At 43.2% G+C, this 18,721-nt stretch overlaps 2 protein-coding genes across 9 annotated transcripts in view; one reads left to right on the forward strand and one right to left on the reverse strand.

Moving 5' to 3' along the window:
- relch (RAB11 binding and LisH domain, coiled-coil and HEAT repeat containing) overlaps positions 1-2,038 on the reverse strand; it is a 54,964-nt gene extending 52,926 nt beyond the window's left edge. For 3 of the 8 annotated variants that reach the window (XM_045702069.2, XM_045702064.2, XM_045702062.2), the window contains exon 1: positions 1,295-2,035. In XM_045702069.2, coding sequence (XP_045558025.2) covers positions 1,295-1,757 — 463 coding nt within the window. In that variant the 5' untranslated portion in view covers positions 1,758-2,035. Of the gene's footprint in view, positions 1-1,294 lie in introns of all 8 variants that reach the window. The other 5 variants (XM_045702068.2, XM_045702067.2, XM_045702063.2 and 2 more) reach the window with 4 other exon arrangements.
- Positions 731-18,015, forward strand: pign (phosphatidylinositol glycan anchor biosynthesis, class N). The gene is made up of 30 exons (XM_014157154.3): positions 731-990; positions 2,502-2,551; positions 2,769-3,030; positions 3,131-3,252; positions 3,686-3,784; positions 4,001-4,107; positions 4,213-4,337; positions 4,808-4,938; positions 5,016-5,135; positions 5,356-5,396; positions 5,532-5,591; positions 5,854-5,946; positions 6,048-6,103; positions 6,238-6,316; positions 6,494-6,676; positions 7,658-7,797; positions 7,969-8,068; positions 8,169-8,261; positions 8,606-8,697; positions 8,803-8,908; positions 9,671-9,779; positions 9,906-10,008; positions 10,116-10,218; positions 10,603-10,689; positions 10,956-11,011; positions 11,272-11,347; positions 12,616-12,689; positions 12,853-12,895; positions 13,558-13,610; positions 15,662-18,015. The coding sequence occupies exons 3-30, from the start codon at positions 2,804-2,806 to the stop codon at positions 15,783-15,785; spliced, it is 2,802 nt and encodes a 933-aa protein (XP_014012629.2). The 5' UTR covers positions 731-990; positions 2,502-2,551; positions 2,769-2,803; the 3' UTR covers positions 15,786-18,015.
- The last annotated feature ends 706 nt before the right edge of the window (positions 18,016-18,721 follow it).

The following is an 18,721-nucleotide window of genomic DNA, read 5'->3' on the forward strand; positions in this document are numbered from 1 at the left end:
ACTGACCTCACATGACTGGGCTGGTGGAGGCTTTGTAACGGAACCCCTGCTTTCACCTATCCAGTTGTGTTAGATCAGGTAGGAAAGTGGGAGGCACATCACACAATGATGGAAATGTAGTTTACACAGCTCAGGCCACTGTTCTTATCGTAGCTTTTATCAGTAGAAAAGGATGCAAAATTGCTAATTATGTCATACCCCTTGATTGAACCTGCAACAGTAGAACACAGAATACACAGATCTGGGCTAGGCATACACATGCATTCCTGTGTTTAGTGATGGAAATGCCCTTAAGATTTGGGGCAGTTGAATGTGCGGTTTGATGTTGCAGTTGTGGTGGTGCACCAATTTGTCAGCAAACTGTTTGTGTTGTGTGTCTCAACTCTATGCCGTAGAAGAGGAGACACACCTCTATCTACGCATAGGGTAGCGCACAATTGGCCCAGCGTCGTCCGGGTTTGGCCGGTATTGTAAATAAGAATTTGTTCTTAACTGACTTGCCTAGTTAAATAAAGGTTGAATAAAAAAAAAAATGAAATTAAAAACTTCTAGGAATATTTATTTACAACCTGTAGGCCAGGTGGATGTATTATGTACTGTAGCCAACTCTTCTACCATTGTCATGCTGAATGAACAGAGAGAGTTGTGTAATACCAATGTAATGATGGTTCTAACAGTGATCAAGATGCCTAAGTCCATCATCTAGGCCTACAGACAGCTATAGGCAGTTAGAGAGACAGGCCTAGGTAGTGTTGGAGCAGCACAGCGCCATGTATAGCCATCTTTAGCAGCAGCTTACATGATATCATGATGCAAATATCGCAATTACTACACTATAAAGAAGGTGGCAGGCATCATTTGCACATGAATGTCTGATAGGCCTTTTCAGGTCGCCAGCTATACATGGTCACTACTATTCTGGTTGCACCTGTTCCAAGCCAGCTGGCACCTAGGCTAGGGGAGAAACTCACCACACAGCAGGTAACAAAGGTAGGTGCGCTAATTCTCTATGATTAGTGAATAATCATGATCACGGTGAAGTTTCCATTGTTAGCCAGTTCGAGAGAAAGACGGGTGTCGTATCGAATTTCGTTTCTTCTGTATAACCAGACCAATGTTGGCCGACAAGCACAGTGCGAGCTGTAGGCTACCTGCTATAACGTTAGTGTACCAGCGTTGTTTCTCCATTGAATAATATACTGTCAGGGAGCTAACTAGCGCACACAGCTAGTTATATTATAATGCATTGGGTTGTTAGCTAGTAAGGTTAGCTAATAGCTAGCTAGCTACTTACTTAGCAGTCCCCCTGGTCCCATTCCTTGGTCTTTACAAGCGGGCGGAGTGCCGGTTTGTCTCTCGAAGTTGCCCGGGTTGGAGAAATAATCACGCAACCGCGGAAGCTCCCTGCCTGATTCCAACAGTTCGGTATGAAACTCAAGGGCCGTGAGGATGTAATGATCCCGTATTAGCTGAGCAGCGATCACATCTACGGATACCCGGGTCTCTGCCAAGGCAACTGTCATTGCGGCAGCTGCGACCGATACCGAGATGCCTTCCACACTGGGGCTGGTCCGGGTGCTGGACACTAAAAGGGCCGGGGGCTGGGCGTCCGCTTGCGGAGAGAATGGGTTGTTGGACGAGGGGCCTTGCGTTCCAACGCTAGGGCTATTTTCGATGTGAACACCGTCCTCTGCTCTCTGATCTGCCTCATCTTCAGAATCACTCAGATTAAACGGGTTGACGTTACCCGCCGCCATTTTCCTACTATAAAGATTTGAGTAGCAAGCTAGCTAGCTAGCTTAGAATTGGACCCGTCTTCCTGGACGGATGGCTAGCTAGAAGGCTAGCTGGCTGAACCCTTCCTTCCTCGATCGACATGAAAAGGGGTGAATGCAGGGTAGAGTTTGGTTGAATGTAATTTCAACACCCGCCTTCTCCATGTAATAGCGGGATTGGATTGGATACGGGAGTTTTTAGGGAGAAACTGGGCAGGGCAGGAGCTTTGACAGCTGACAGCATCGGTTTGACAGCTAGCTAACCTTGCCGGAAAGTGATACTTTTCTCACCATCACTAAAATAAAGCATGGATGGATGGACGGACCATTGCTATATAGTTATAACCATGTTAATTCCTAATAGCGACTATGACCTATTTCATTTCTGTAGCCAACTGCGAAATCAAATGTCAGTAGTAAAACTACAATACCCACGGACCATTGTTGTAGCTCAGTTGGAAACGTCATATTTACAACAAGGAAGTGGCGCTGTAACATCCCAGTGTGGACTGATTTATTTTATAAGCTGCTTAGAAAGACAGACAGCAGGTTTTTAAGCCCGTCGCGCCGGTAGATAAGCTTGACACACTGTACTAAAGGTTGTATAAGTGTGTTTCTTAATTTAGTTCACCTAAAACTAGGGTCTGTTGATGGGTGAAGTTGGGTCGCTAGACAGCAAAAAGTGGCAGGTGTGTGTTTAAATGACTTAACTCTCATTCATTCAAGATTCAAAGTAACCAGTCTGCCACCGGCTTGAAACAAGAAAGTGTTCAAAGGTAAGATTTTTTTATTTTGTTTAGCACGTCTGATGTTGTTGACATGTGGGACACATTTGTGTTCTAGTGAGTGAATGCGATAGCTAGAGTATGAATGGACGGTAGCACCTTACAGACTCAGAAACGTATGGCCACAACAGATTATCTGATGTCTATATCTAATAACTATTTTCTGCTCTCTCTCTGTTCCTCTCCATCCATTCCTCCCCCTCTCCAGAACTCCTGGGGTCTCCCCAGCCCCCAGTCTTCATCATGAGGATGATAATGTTCTTCCTGGTTGGACTTCTGGTCCATGTCATTTTCTTCATCTCCATCTTTGACATCTACTTCACATCACCCCTGGTCCACGGCATGGCCCCCCAGGTGTCCCCCCTGCCTCCCCCTGCCTCCCGCCTGCTGCTGGTGGTTGCAGATGGACTCAGGGCAGACAGCCTCTATAAGCCTGATGCCAATGGATCCACCAGGGCTCCTTACTTAAGGTAACTGAGCTCTCTCAGATTAACTGGCTGTATGGAAGTGTGTGTGGACTGAGAGTGGTGTGTGTATGCATTTCTCACAGTGTGTGTGTGTGTTCTGAAGGAGTGTGATGGAGGAAACAGGGAGTTGGGGTGTGTCACACACTCGTGTTCCCACTGAGTCTCGACCTGGACACGTTGCTTTGATCGCTGGCTTCTACGAAGATGTCAGCGCTGTAGCTAAAGGTCAGTGTCTGTGTGCCGGCGTGTGTGTGTGTGTCGGCGTGTGTGTGTTTGTGCGTGTTACTAATGGAAGTGGGCAATTCTACAGTAACAGAGTGACACTGAGACCCAGATTTTAACTTTAAAATGTATGTATCTGCACTGTTCTTCAAGTAAATGTGTTTTATTCCCCTGTGGAAATTGTTACAAGTAATTGTTCAAATTCGTCCTTGTGAAGAGTTATGTTTTGTTTCACTTTGCAATTATTGTTTTTTGTTTTACATACTTTTTTAAAGTAAAAAATCTGAGTCTGTTACTGTGGAATTTCCCTAGTGTTATATGCTGCGTTCATAATATTTTCTCTTTGTGTGTGTGTGTGTGGTGTGTGTGTGTGTGTGTGTGTGTGTGTGTGTGTGTGTGTGTGTGTGTGTGTGTGTGTGTGTGTGTGTGTGTGTAGGCTGGAAGGAGAATCCAGTGGAGTTTGACTCCGTGTTCAATGAGAGCAGACACACCTGGTGTTGGGGCAGCCCTGACATCCTGCCCATGTTTGCCAAAGGTTAACAAACACATGTACAATACACAACCTTTCAAATACAGGAGAAACACAGATACACCACCATGCACGTGTGTGGCTTATTTATTAGATCAGAAATAAACTAATCCTCTCTTTATCTCACTCTCTCTCTCTCTCTCTCTCTCTCTCTCGACCACCCTCTCACTTTCTTTTTATCTTTCTTACCATCATCTACACCTCTTCCCCCCTCTCCTGCAGGTGCCAGTGGGGACCATGTGTACACCTACACCTACCCAGCAGAGAGAGAGGACTTTGCCTCCACTGACGCCTCCAGACTGGACACCTGGGTCTTTGATGAAGTCAAGGTACTTATGTTGATGAGAACAGGGTGTGTGTTAGGATGTGTGTGTCTGTCTCAGCATGGGGGTACAGACACTGTATCTATTTGCCTCTCTCCCCCACCCCCCCAGTCGTTCCTCCAGTCTGCCAGGGAGAACTCCAGTCTGATGTCCAGTCTACAGAAGGATCAGAATGTCTTCTTCCTCCACCTACTGGGCATTGACACCAATGGACACGCCCACAGACCCATGTCACAGTGAGATAGAAACCCTGTACAGACCAGAAATAGCACGTTCTAGATATACAGGAATATTCAGAATATACAGAAACCCTGTACAGACCAGAAATATCACGTTCTAGATATACAGGAATATTCAGAATATACAGAAACCATGTACAAACAAGAGATACATTATTATCTGGTACCTTTTAAGTGAAGGACTGCAGATTTCTATTAGTGCATATAGCCATGTACCAACAAGAGATACATTATTCTCTAATATCTTTTAAGTGAAGGACTGCAGATTTCTATTAGTGCATATAGCCATGTACCAACAAGAGATACATTATTCGCTAATATCTTTTAAATGAAGGACTGCAGATTTAAATTAGTGCATATAGTGGGGTCTACACAATGGATGGCAGGAAACACAGACTCATTTACACTACTAATGACCCTGTTTGATTTTGTCTCTTAAAAATCCCCTTTGTGTGTGTTGTGCGAAGGGAATATCTAGAGAACATACGTCTGGTTGACTCTGGGGTGAAAGAGCTGGTCTCCATGGTCGAGGACCTTTTTGACAACGACGGAAGAACAGCCTATGTGTTCACCTCTGACCACGGCATGACCAACTGGGGTAGGACTTCAGCTAGCTCAGAAAGGTGGTCACCATGGTAGTGAAGTAGTAGATCATGTATTGCTCTGTGTCTCCAGGCTCCCATGGTGCAGGCCACCCCTCTGAGACCCTGACCCCATTGTTGGTGTGGGGAGCTGGGGTTCACACTGCTCAGAGAGTCACTGAACCCCAGAAGTACTCAGATGGATACCTACAAGGTACAATAACTCAGTACTATTGGTCTGTGTGTGTGTGTCTGTCCTCCTACTCTCCTCTCCTCTTTCATCTCTTCTAGAGGGGGAAAAGGGAGGTCAGAGATTTGTATAATTCTGTTGTAACACTTTACTCCAACCCTAAGTTGTTCTACCTGTATAAAACGGTCATAATGCTGACATAACACAATGTGTGATGTTGTGTCTGTTGGTGTTTCTCTGTCAGAATGGCAGCTGGAGGGCCTCCGCAGGGTTGATGTCAATCAGGTGAGACACCCATGTAGCCTCACAGCATCTGGCGCTGACTGATGATGTCACAACCACATATTTCCTCTGTGTGTTGAAGATAGTCTAAAAACAACAGTAATCTGTTCCCAGTCTAATGCTAGATGTGTGTTACAGGCAGACATAGCACCACTGATGTCATCTCTTATTGGAGTGCCTATCCCTGTCAACTCTGTGGTGAGTAACACCACATAACAGCATGTCAGTGTCTTTAGAATACCATAATCAAGAGGCATATCAGTGGAAAAGCTGTTATACAGTAACCACTATCTGCACTGTGGTTACAGAGCTGCTCTGAGATGCAAAATCAAATATAGGTGCAGACGATAAGGTATCATCTCATGTCATATATACCTTCTCTATATTGAGTGTGTGTGTGATATTGGGTATATGGTGTGTTTATTATGTTGATGAAGTGTGTGTAATGTGTGTTGTGTAGGGTGTGTTACCACTGCAGTACCTGAACAACAGTGACCAGTTTAAAGCTGAGAGTATGTACTCTAACGCCATCCAGATACTGGAACAGTTCAAGGTGCAATATAACATGGATAATAATGTTGTTATTATGATGATGATGATGATATACATTACATAACCAAATGTATTTGTTCAAATATTCACCTCTGTTTCCAGGTGAAGATGGCTCAGAAAAAGGAAACAACTTTATCCTTTCTCTTCACTCCATACCAGTAAGTACCAACAATAGAGATATAACTATTGACTGCAATGGTAATTCCCTAGTTCAACTTGTATAAAGACAGTGACATGACCAGTTGTGTGTAACCAGTGTGTCCTCCAATCTCTCTGTCTGTCTGTCCCTCAGGTTGCTGACAGAGTCACGCCAGGCAGAGTTTATCAACAAGGCCAGGGTTCTGATCCAGCTAGAGGAATATGAAGAAGCTGTAAGCATACTGGGTATCAAACCCCAGTTATCTGTACAACTGAAGACCGTGTTGGCCCACTGAGCTAAAGCCTATGTTTATTCTTGGGTTACGTTGGTCATGATGACTGACAGACACTAGCTGCTAATATACTAAATGTTCTCTCTCCTTTGCCCCCCCACTCTCTCTCTCTCTCAGATCTCTCTGTGCAGGTCTCTGATGGACCATGCGTTGGAGGGTCTGTCCTACTACCACACCTATGACCGGTTCTTTCTGGGCTGTAGTGTTGTGCTGGGCTTCACAGGCTGGACCTCCTATGTGGTTCTTGTTATACTGAAGACACACGCCAGTCTCAGGAGACCACCCACACCCACTGACCAGGTGATCAAACACTCACACACACAGTACATGGACGCACACGTGAAGGCAGGCACACACACCTCACATCCTATATCATTCTGCCGATACTGAAGAGATGTGTTCACAACCCTGTGTGTGTTGAAGGTGTCTGGTAAAACCCTGTGTGTGTGTGTTGAAGGTGTCTGGTAAACCCCTGTGTGTGTGTGTTGAAGGTGTCTGGTAAAACCCTGTGTGTGTGTGTTGAAGGTGTCTGGTAAAACCCTGTGTGTGTGTTGAAGGTGTCTGGTAAAACCCTGTGTGTGTGTTGAAGGTGTCTGGTAAAACCCCTGTGTGTGTGTGTTGAAGGTGTCTGGTAAAACCCTGTGTGTGTGTTGAAGGTGTCTGGTAAAACCCTGTGTGTGTGTTGAAGGTGTCTAGTAAAACCCTGTGTGTGTGTTGAAGGTGTCTGTTAAAACCCCTGTGTGTGTGTGTTGAAGGTGTCTGGTAAAACCCTGTGTGTGTGTTGAAGGTGTCTAGTAAAACCCTGTGTGTGTGTTGAAGGTGTCTGTTAAAACCCCTGTGTGTGTGTGTTGAAGGTGTCTGGTAAAACCCTGTGTGTGTGTTGAAGGTGTCTGGTAAAACCCTGTGTGTGTGTGTTGAAGGTGTCTGGTAAAACCCTGTGTGTGTGTTGAAGGTGTCTAGTAAAACCCTGTGTGTGTGTTGAAGGTGTCTGGTAAAACCCCTGTGTGTGTGTGTTGAAGGTGTCTGGTAAAACCCTGTGTGTGTGTTGAAGGTGTCTGGTAAAACCCTGTGTGTGTGTGTTGAAGGTGTCTGGTAAAACCCTGTGTGTGTGTTGAAGGTGTCTAGTAAAACCCTGTGTGTGTGTTGAAGGTGTCTGGTAAAACCCTGTGTGTGTGTTGAAGGTGTCTGTTAAAACCCTGTGTGTGTGTGTTGAAGGTGTCTGGTAAAACCCTGTGTGTGTGTTGAAGGCGTCTAGTAAAACCCTGTGTGTGTGTGTTGAAGGTGTCTGGTAAAACCCTGTGGTGGATGGGTGTGGGAGCAACGCTGCTGATTGGAATGTTCCTGATAATCCAGAGAAGTCCAGTAACCTACTACATCTACTGTCTACTGCCTGTCCCTGTCTGGTACTCTGTCCTCAAAGAGTGAGTACACACACACACACACACAAACACACACACACTCACGGTTTGAAGTGATTTGATGAGTTGAATGGATGAAAGGGAGGTATTTTACTTATTCTATGCCACTACATTTGTCATGATCGCAAAGTGTTTATTTTGATGATATCAACCATACGTGTGTGTGCATTTTAGGTTTGGAACTCTAACAGACCTGGTTCGTTCGTACAGTTTGCTACCACTGGGTAAATGCTTTGGATACTTTGCCCTGGTCACATTTGGGATTGAACTTCTGGTAAGCAGCCATCATACGGTCATTATTTCACTAATGGCTCCAGTTCAATATAATCTGCATTTCTACTTGGAAAAAGTTGCTACTGTGTCTGTCTCCCCAGGTGGTGAGTTTCTTCCATCGGGCCATGTTGACTGTAGGCCTGGCTGTTCTCTCTCTCTGGCCCCTCCTCTCTGGCCTCTACAGCAAGGCCAAGGTAAGACAAGGAGTGGCTTGTAGTTCTTTACTAGTCTGGTCTCTAGCTCCTTCCCATTTGATGTGCACAAATCTGAAAGGACTGGATAGCAAGCAATATGGCAGGAGCACAAAGCACTTGTAAAATGTGTGTTTAATGTATTTTTCTCTCTCACTCTAAATATCTCTCCCTCTCTTTCACTCTAAAAATATCTCCCCCTCTCTCTCGTCCTCTCTCTCTCTTTGTCCCTCTCTCTCTCTTTGTCCTCTCTCTCTCTCTCTTTGTCCTCTCTCTCTCTCTTTGTCCTCTCTCTCTCTCTTTGTCCTCTCTCTCTCTCTTTGTCCTCTCTCTCTGTCTGTCTGTAGTTTAGGTCAGTGAGCTGGGTCCTGTGTTGTTTGTTTCTGGCCACATTTCCCATGATGCCAGTTGTTGGGAGAGAACCCAACATTCACATGGTGTAAGTATTCTAACCTCCCTACAACATTACAGCAATGCTTCTTAGCCCTCTTTAAAAAGAAAAATAGCGTTACATGTCTTTCTCTCTTTCTTTCCCTCTCTGTAGTACCTGTGCAGGTGTACTCTCCCTGTTAATTTCCACCTTTTACCTCTGGTCGGCACGGAAACGGACTACACTACACCTGACTGACCGCTACCTCTTAATCTTCCAGGTAAGGAATGTGTGTGTGTGTGTGTGTGTGTGTGTGTGTGTGTGTGTGTGTGTGTGTGTGTGTGTGTGTGTGTGTGTGTGTGTGTGTGTGTGTGTGTGTGTGTGTGTGTGTTAATCAGTATTGTTCCTATATGTATAGATGCTCCATGTAGCAGTGTGTTTGTTAATCAGTATTGTTCCTATATGTATAGATGCTCCATGTAGCAGTGTGTGTGTTAATCAGTATTGTTCCTATATGTATAGATGCTCCATGTAGCAGTGTGTTTGTTAATCAGTATTGTTCCTATATGTATAGATGCTCCATGTAGCAGTGTGTGTGTTAATCAGTATTGTTCCTATATGTATAGATGCTCCATGTAGCAGTGTGTGTGTTAATCAGTATTGTTCCTATATGTATAGATGCTCCATGTAGCAGTGTGTGTGTTAATCAGTATTGTTCCTATATGTATAGATGCTCCATGTAGCAGTGTGTGTGTTAATCAGTATTGTTCCTATATGTATAGATGCTCCATGTAGCAGTGTGTGTGTTAATCAGTATTGTTCCTATATGTATAGATGCTCCATGTAGCAGTGTGTGTGTTAATCAGTATTGTTCCTATATGTATAGATGCTCCATGTAGCAGTGTGTGTGTTAATCAGTATTGTTCCTATATGTATAGATGCTCCATGTAGCAGTGTGTGTGTTAATCAGTATTGTTCCTATATGTATAGATGCTCCATGTAGCAGTGTGTGTGTTAATCAGTATTGTTCCTATATGTATAGATGCTCCATGTAGCAGTGTGTGCCTATGTGCCCACCAGCACTCACTCCAGTCTGCAGCTGAAACAGGGTCTGCCTCTCCTCAACCAGATCATCAGTTGGACTACACTGGGTGGGCACCAACTCTCTCTCTCTCTCTCTTTCTTTATGATAAAAGTCCTTGAAATATCTGTATGATCACCAAAACCAGGCTTATAAAGACAACTGGCATCTCTCTCTCCTGTGTTCTCTCTCCCAGGTTCCTCTCTGTTTGTTCCTTTGTTGAGTTCTACTCGTCTGTTCCATCGTCTGCTCAGTATCTTCCTCTCCCTCACAGCCACCTACCTACTACTGAGTACTGGGTAAGAGATAGTCAGGCAATGCTCAACACGTGTAAGCTTACACTGCAGTGATTAGCTGGTATCGTACCTGTACTAATTGTGCGTGTGTGTGTGTGTGTGTGTGTCAGGTCTGAGGCTCTGTTCCCCCCAGTCTTGTCCTGGCTGATGTTTGTGTGGATCAACATAGAACAGGAAGCCATGCTTTCTCAAGGTATCTCTGGGAGACAGGAGGTATAAACCTTTACGCTGTTACTGTTTTCTATTGATGAATGGTTCTACTTGCAATCTACTTTAGTTGAATGTTCCTAATGCATGTTGATCTGGATAAGAGTGACTGCTAAATGACTGGAGCCATGGAAATGTATACACCCTCTATGCACTGTGTCAAGGACCAGTCTCATGTTAATCACCCCCGACTAATACACCTACTTCCTGGTAAACAAGGTAACCACTGCTAGTCCCTCCACTTGGCACAATGCCATGGTTAATCCTCTGAGTGTAGAAGACAACCCTATTGGTGTAGAATGTCTGGTATAGCATTATACGATGCAGTGTTACACTCTATCAAGTCATTGTGGCTTTATTATGAAATACATTTGTGTCGTTGTTTTTCAGCTGTCCACACTTGACTTCTCTGAAAACATTGACATCACCAAGATCAGACAACTAAAGCTGGATGACATCAGAAGATCCTACTTCTTTGTATCCTTTTCCTTGGTGACACTGCTGACTGTTAATGTCCTATAGGCGGCGCTAGTTTAACCCTGGTGATAGTTGTCCCTATCTGATGTAGTTGCTGTCTGAGCTGGCTATAGAAGAACAGTGCTATCTGGTCACATTGGTTTTTAAGCACAAACCCTAACATCAATCTTGACCTTATGCAAACGAATAGCATTTTGACCGTCTCTCTCTAAACTACTGGCTATTCTGTAAAACCACTGTCTGGTTCCTTGACATTAGGCTGTCAGGTTTTCTTCATAATTACAGCCTTCTTTGGTACTGGGAACATAGCATCCATTAACAGGTATTGTATGGTGGAGACGGGGGCTCTGGACCAAGATGTGTTTATTCATGAGTGCATTAGGTTGGTTTTCACGTTTATTTTCTCTATCTGACCTCTGAAACCCCTCTTATCTTTCTCTGGGTCCTCTTTTTCTCCACTCTACTATGCCTCTTTGTTCTTGCTTCCTCTTCTTGCCCCCCCTTCTCTCGCTCTCTCTACTCTCCTTCTCCCCCCTCTCTCGCTCTCTCTCCCCCTCCCTCCCTCCTACTCTCTCTCTGTAGTTTTGATCCAGCCTCAGTGTACTGCTTCCTCACCGTCTTCAACCCCTTTATCATGGGAGGCCTGATGATGTGGAAGGTACCATACCCCACACACAAACACACACGCACTACAATGTCATACCATATGAAAGTACACTACCGTGGATACCCCGGGATGCTGGCCTTCTAGGCAGAGTTGCAAAGAAAAAGCCATATCTCAGACTGGCCCAAAAAAATAAAAGATTAAGATGGGCAAAAGAACACAGACACTGGACAGAGGAACTCTGCCTAGAAGGCCAGCATCCCGGAGTCGCCTCTTCACTGTTGACGTTGAGACTGGTATTTTGCGGGTACTATTTAATGAATCTGCCAGTTGAGGACATGTGAGGCATCTGTTTCTCAAACTGGACACTCTAATGTACTTGTCCTCTTGCTCAGTTGTGCACTGGGGCCTCCCACTCCTCTTTCTATTCTGGTTAGAGCCAGTTTGCACTGTTCTGTAAAGGAAGTAGTACACAGCGTTGTATGAGATCTTCAGTTTCTTGGCAATTTCTCGCATTGGAATAGCCTTCATTTCTCAGAACAAGAATAGACTGACGAGTTTCAGAAGAAAGTTATTTGTTTCTGGCCATTTTGAGCCTGTAATCGAACCCACAAATGCTGATGCTCCAGATACTCAACTAGTCTTAAGAAGGCCAGTTTTATTGCTTCTTTAAATCAGCACAACCGTTTTCCGCTGTGCTAACATAATTGCAAAAGGGTTTTCTAATGACCAAATTAGCCTTTTAAAATGATAAACTTGGATTAGCTAACAACGTGCCATTGGAACACAGGAGTGATAGTTGCTGAAAATGGGCCTCTGTACGCCTATGTAGATATTCCATAAAAAATCTGCAGTTTCCAGCTACAATAGTCATTTACAACATTAACAATGTCTACACTGTATTTCTGATCAATGTGATGTTATTTTAATGGACAAAAGAATTTTGACTTTCAAAAACAAGGACCGTTCTAAGTGACCCCAAACTTTTAAATGATAGTGTATGTTAAAAGGAAACAATGCTCTACTTAAAATGGTGCCTATGAGATTGTGGTTAACCATGACTATTCTAACAACAGGTGTGGGTTACATTCGTTTAGGTCTACATATCGGTCTGCATACACAATATGCCTCTATGGATTGTAGTATTGTCTTGTAATCTCACTCAACTCACTGAGTGACATTGACAGAGGAAAAATACAGATATTGTCAACAAAACTGATCACAACTTTGCAAATAATCCACAATGTGTTGTAACCTCCCCACACTTTTACAATGGAGTCCAATTGCCTAAAAGAGTGAAGATGAGACTGTTGTTGTTTCAGGTGATAATCCCATTCATCATCGTTATGTGTACGTTTGAAACCATCCAGGTCTCTACACAACTTTCCTCCAGAAGGTAACAGTTAGCTTGGTTCCATCATGTGAAAATCAAGTACACATGCAGACATACAGTATTTTGAGAAATTAGCTCATGAGGTCATTTATTGAATTAAGAATTCATTTATTTATTGAATTAATAATATTATTAAATGTAATGATTTCTCTTCTTTTGTTTCCAGTCTGTTCCTCATCGTCCTGGTGATTTCTGACCTAATGGCTCTGGTAAGGAATGAGACGGCTATTAGCAATATGGTAGCATCTGGTAAGGAATGAGACGGCTATTAGCAATATGGTAGCATCTGGTAAGGAATGAGACGGCTATTAGCAATATGGTAGCATCTGGTAAGGAATGAGACGGCTATTAGCAATATGGTAGCCTCTGGTAAGGAATGAGACAGCTATTAGCAATATGGTAGCATCTGGTAAGAAATGAGACAGCTATTAGCAATATGGTAGCATCTGGTAAGGAAGGAACAGATATTAGCAATATGGTAGCCTCTGGTAAGAAATGGGACAGATATTAGCAATATGATAGCCTCTGGTAAGGAATGGGACAGATATTAGCAATATGGTAGCCTCTGGTAAGAAATAGGACAGATATTAGCAATATGGTAGCCTCTGGTAAGAAATAGGACAGATATTAGCAATATGGTAGCCTCTGGTAAGAAATAGGACAGATATTAGCAATATGGTAGCCTCTGGTAAGAAATAGGACAGATATTAGCAATATGGTAGCCTCTGGTAAGAAATGGGACAGCTATTAGCAATATGGTAGCCTCTGGGAAGCTGTGGAAATGTCACCATATTCTCCAACCCACTATTTCTATCACTACCTTGTTCTCCTCTCTTTCTCTCTCCATCCCTCTTTCCTCCACTTTCTCCAGCATTTCTTCTTCCTAGTGAAGGACTATGGGAGCTGGCTGGACATTGGCACCAGGTAGGACCCAGCAGAGAGAGAGGTTTTGCATGTCTTATGGCTCATTTATAAACTGGGTGGTTTGAGTCCTGAATGCAGATTGGATGAAAGCCGTGGTATATCAGACCATATACCATGGGTATGACAAAACATGTATTTTTACTGCTCTAATTACGTTGGTAACCAGTTTATAATAGCTATAAGTCACTGAGGGGGTTTGTGGTATATAGCCAATATACCACGTCTAAAGGCTGTCTCCAGCAACTCCGTGTTGAGTCGTGCTTAAGAACAGCCCTTAGTGGTATATTCGCCAAATACAGTGCATTTGGAAAGTATTCAAACCCCTTGAATTTTTCCAAATTTTGTTACGTTCAGCCGTATTCTTTTTTCCCCCCTCAATCTACACACAATACACCATAATGACAAAGCAAAAACAGGTTTTTAGATTTGTTTGCGAATTTATAAAAAATAAACAACTTTAATAAACAACTCACATTTACATAACTTTTCAGACCCTTTACTCAGTCCTTTGTTGAAGCACCTTTGGCAGCAATTACAGCCTCGAATCTTCTTCGGTATGACTCTACAAGCTTGGCACACCTGTTTTGGGGGAGTTTCTCTCATTCTTCTCTGCAGATCCTTTCAAGCTTTGTCAGATTGGATGGGGAGCGTCTCTGCACAGCTATTTTCAGGTCTCTCCAGAGATGTTTGATCGGGTTCAAATCCGGGCTCTGGCTGGGCCACTCAAGGACATTCAGAGACTTGTCCCGAAGCCACTCCTGTGTCGTCTTGGCTGTGTGCTTAGGGTCGTTGTCTTGTTGGAAGGTGAACCTTCAGCCCAGTCTGAGGTCCTGAGCGCTCTGGAGCAGGTTTTCATCAAGGTTCTCTCTGTACTTTGCTCTGTTCATCTTTCCCTCGATCCTGTCTAGTCTCCCAGTCCCTGCCACTGAAAAACATCCCTACAGCATGATGCTGCCACCACCGTGCTTCACTGTAGGGATGGTGCCAGGTTTCCTCCAGACGTGACATTTGGCATTCAGGCCAAAGAGGTCAATCTTGGTTTCATCAGACCAGAGAATCTTGTTTCTCATGGTCAGAGTCCTTTAGGTGCCTTTTGGCAAACTCGAAGCAGGCTGTCATGTGCCTTTTACTGAAGAGTAGTTTCCCTCTGGCCACTCTACCATAAAGGCCTGATTGGTGGAGTGCTGCAGAGATGGTTGTCCTTCTGGAAGGTTCTCCCATCTCCACAGAGGAACTCTGGAGCAACCATCGGGTTCTTGGTCACCTCCCTGACCAAGGCCCTTCTCCCACGTTTGCTCAGTTTGGCCGGGCGGCCAGCTCTAGGAAGTCTTGGTGGTTACAAACTTCTTGCATTTAAGAATGATGGAGACCACTGTGTTGTTGGGGACCTTCAATGCTGCAGAAATGTGTTGGTACCCTTCCCCAGTTCTGCGCCTCGACACAATGCTGTCTTAGAGCTCTACAGACAATTCCTTTGTTCTCATGGCTTGGTTTTTGCTCTGAATGCACTGTCAACTGTGGGACCTTATATAGACAGGTGTGTGCCTTTCCAAATCATGTCCAATCAATTGAATGTAGCACAGGTGGACTACAATCAAGTTGTAGAAACATCTCAAGGATGATCAATGGAAACAGGATGCACCTGAGCTCAATTTCGAGTCTCATAGCAAAGGGTCTAAATACTTATGTAAATAAGGTATTTCTAAACCTGTTTCTGCTTTGTCATTATAGGGTATTGTGTGTAGATTGATTTTAGAAAAGGCTGTAACAATGTGGAAAAGGTTAAGGGGTCTGAATACTTTCCGAATGCACTGTACCACACACCCTCGTGCCTTATTGCTTAAATTAGCCCATGCTGTCAGAGGAGGCTGGTGGGCGGAGATATAGAAGTACAGGCTCAATGTAATGAATGGAAATGTGTTTGATACCTCTCCATTTATTCCATTTCAGCCATTACAACAAGCCTGTTCTCCTATATTTTGGCCCACCAGCAACCACACACACACACACACACTTACCATATATATATTTCTATATCTCTCTGTGTCCAGTATCAGCCACTATGTGATTGTGATGTCCATGACCATCTTCCTGATGCTGCTCAGTCTGATGACCCACATCCTCACCTCCAGGAGAGTCTCTCTATGGAGGACACGCAAGATGCACTTCCCCTGAACACTATCTCACCGGGGGGGGGGGGGGGTGTGTGTGTGTGTGTGTGTGTGTGTGTGTGTTTTTAATCATGCCTATTTATTAACATTCTCGATTAGATTTACCTGAAGTGCAAAATTATGCAAAGCAAGATGCCGTAGGACTAACTTTTGATGTGCACTGTTTTATTGTAGAGGTCTACATTAAAAGTGTGGCTTATCAAAGTCAAGGTAGCAAAAACGTAACCACATGTAACATATGGAGTTATTCCCGTAAAAGTTAAATTAAACGCAGTCTCAAATAGCCGCCTTTCCCTTTTGAATAGCCGGGTAAAAGCACACATTTCAGCAAGTTAACACCTGTTTCAAATAAATGCTGTTTACGAGGTTACCATGAATTGCCATTAATAGTTTTGAGGTTTAATGTTTGATTTGTTAAATTTCACAAATTCAGTAAGGACTCAAAAATATTATGGCAATCATCCATTTTTATCACCAGTAATAAACTGGTAGCCATTGGCTGTGAAAAGCTGAGAACTGTTAGCTAACTGGCAACCACAAAAAGTCAACAACTTCGGGAGTACAGACCCCCAGAAATTGGCTGTTCGCCCTCTAGTGGCGAAGGTAAGAACTGCCGAAAATACACAGTCAAAGAGGTGAATAATTGTACGTATTCTGGCAAGGATCTATGGGGGAGGGAATATAGCCATACTAAGACAAAAGAAACATGACAATGTAAATGATAACACATTTGTGCAGGAAATGAAGACATTGATTAAAATGCTGGAAGTGATTGCTGGAATTAAACCAATAACTTTGCAAATGAGGAAAAGCTGTGAAATAGACACCGAGCTCAAATAGAAGCCTTTCTCTAATAATCCCCTTTCTGTGATTCAGTGATTCAAGCCGATAAACTCCCAGGCTATTAATTTGACTTTTTTAACGGTACATAAAACTGATCAGATCAGAATTCTGAAGTTTTTGAGGGGCGACAATGTCATAGAGGACCCTGCCAGCCAGCATCTTCCCTCAAATGTATAACTTCATCGTGTGCATTCATGACTACTCGTTTTCAGCCAACTTACAAGCAAATACTTTACCATCTCATGGTAAGAGTGGCTGAGTTACTAAGCGAGAGTCGGGGAGAGAGGCACTTCAGGGGGAGAATCAGTGAATCCAATAGCAATATAAGTAGGGGAAATCTAAAGTAGATAGATTTCAGAGGCAACACTCCATAGGCGGCAGAGGTCACAGGAGACGAGGGGAACAGTCAACAAGCCGGCGATCAGAGGAAGGCTCCAGGCAGGTGGAAATGATCACATAACAGCACAGTCCAAACTCAGATGTCAGTCAGCTAGCGCGCTAGCACTAAGCCAAGGTTACAAAAGTTACAAAACTCCGGTAGGCCAAAAAGTGGACAAAACAAATGAGGACGGAAATCAAACGAAAGACAGACGAGGTACTAAACAATTAGAGTAGGCAGGGATGATTTGAAGCAAGTCACATTCTGAATGTGCAGAATGCCCCACGTGTAATATGATAGCTGGTTTACATCACACTTCCTCGTGAATGTTGGATTGTAGCTCACCACCGCCAACACTAGGTCTCTTAATGATGGTGGCAATTGTGCATTGTGGGTAGTTCCAAAGTTATCCGAAAATAAGTTAATACATATTTAAAAACCCCAAAACTGAATTTTTGGAAGTTATAGTTAACCAGATCGTGACTACAACTACATTTTTGACTACACTGTGTTGTCACTTTGTTGAGTAAAAACTCCTGCTTTCTACCCTTTTAAGTCTAGATATAGGACAATTTATACTTGAATATTTGAATGATCTGTATATGATATTGACAATACTATTTTCAACTACTGTTCACCAAAAACAAAAGCATTGTTATGTATAATTTAAATGAAGCCATTAAGTAATGGAACAAGAGTAATAATAATAATATGCCATTTAGCAGACGGTTTTATCCAAAGCGATTTAGTCATGCTCTACCACCTGAGCTACAATGGGCCATGCTTAAGAGTAGCCTAACTAACTTAATTTAATAGTTGATAAGGGATGTATTTGTGTGTTACTAATGTGTTATTGAATTGTTTCCTACTTCGATGTGTGGTAAATAGTTTTATATTCTGCAGGGTTATCTATCATATTAATATTGTATTACATCAATTTTTTTCAACTGATACTATATGATGTATTACCTGGTGGATATGGATGGTGTATTAAAATGTTAATTTACTGCCAGTGCGTTGTCCTGTAGTGTTTCTACTGTACATTCATCCAGAGGCAAGACCTATTTTAACACCATCATCGCCAATAGACATCTTTCAGTTAACTTCTGTTTCCTCCAAGAATGGTTGTACATGATCTTATCTTCTTTGGCCCCAGAACAGCCTGAATTCTTTGGGGCATTCTACAAGGTGTTGGAAACGTTCCCACGAGGACGTTGGACCATGCTGACGCAATGGCAGCTGCTGCAGATTGTTTGCAACAGTCAGTCTTTCCTCAACTCTGAGCCAAGAAAGACTGGCATGCATAGTATTAACATTAGCCCTCTGATTACAATAAACAGGAAGACGTGCCGCTCTGTTCTGGACGAGCTGCAGCTTAACTAGGTCTTTGCAGCACTTGGCCATATGACTGGACAATAATCACGATAGGATAAAACTAGAGCCTACATTACAAATGGAGTTGAATGTCTTTCTGCCCATAATTTCATTTAAAGTACTCAAGTTTTTTTTCCATCATTCTTTATATCACTGATTTTGGCTTCATAATACAGTTTCTTTTCTTTTTTTGAGTTTAGTCACAATTTCTCAATTTGCAGTAAGTCAGCCAGACCTACAGTGCCTTCGGAAAGTATTCAAACCCCTTGACATTTTCCACATTTTGTTACGTTACAGCCTTATTATAAAATGTATCAAATAAACACAAAATCCTCCGCAATCTA

The sequence above is a fragment of the Salmo salar genome, chromosome 19, assembly GCF_965601325.2.
Source record: "Salmo salar chromosome 19, fSalSal1, whole genome shotgun sequence".
Taxonomy (NCBI): Eukaryota; Metazoa; Chordata; class Actinopteri; order Salmoniformes; family Salmonidae; genus Salmo; species Salmo salar.

What these genes read in the sequence shown, in the direction of transcription:
- pign (XM_014157154.3), top strand. Translation starts at nt 2,804, where the DNA reads ATGAGGATGATAATGTTCTTCCTGGTTGGACTTCTGGTCCATGTCATT. An exon ending in TAGAGGAATATGAAGAAGCT is followed by an intron (nt 6,317 to 6,493) that starts GTAAGCATACTG and finishes TCTCTCTCTCAG; the next exon opens with ATCTCTCTGTGCAGGTCTCT. An exon ending in TGGCTGGACATTGGCACCAG is followed by an intron (nt 13,611 to 15,661) that starts GTAGGACCCAGC and finishes CTCTGTGTCCAG; the next exon opens with TATCAGCCACTATGTGATTG.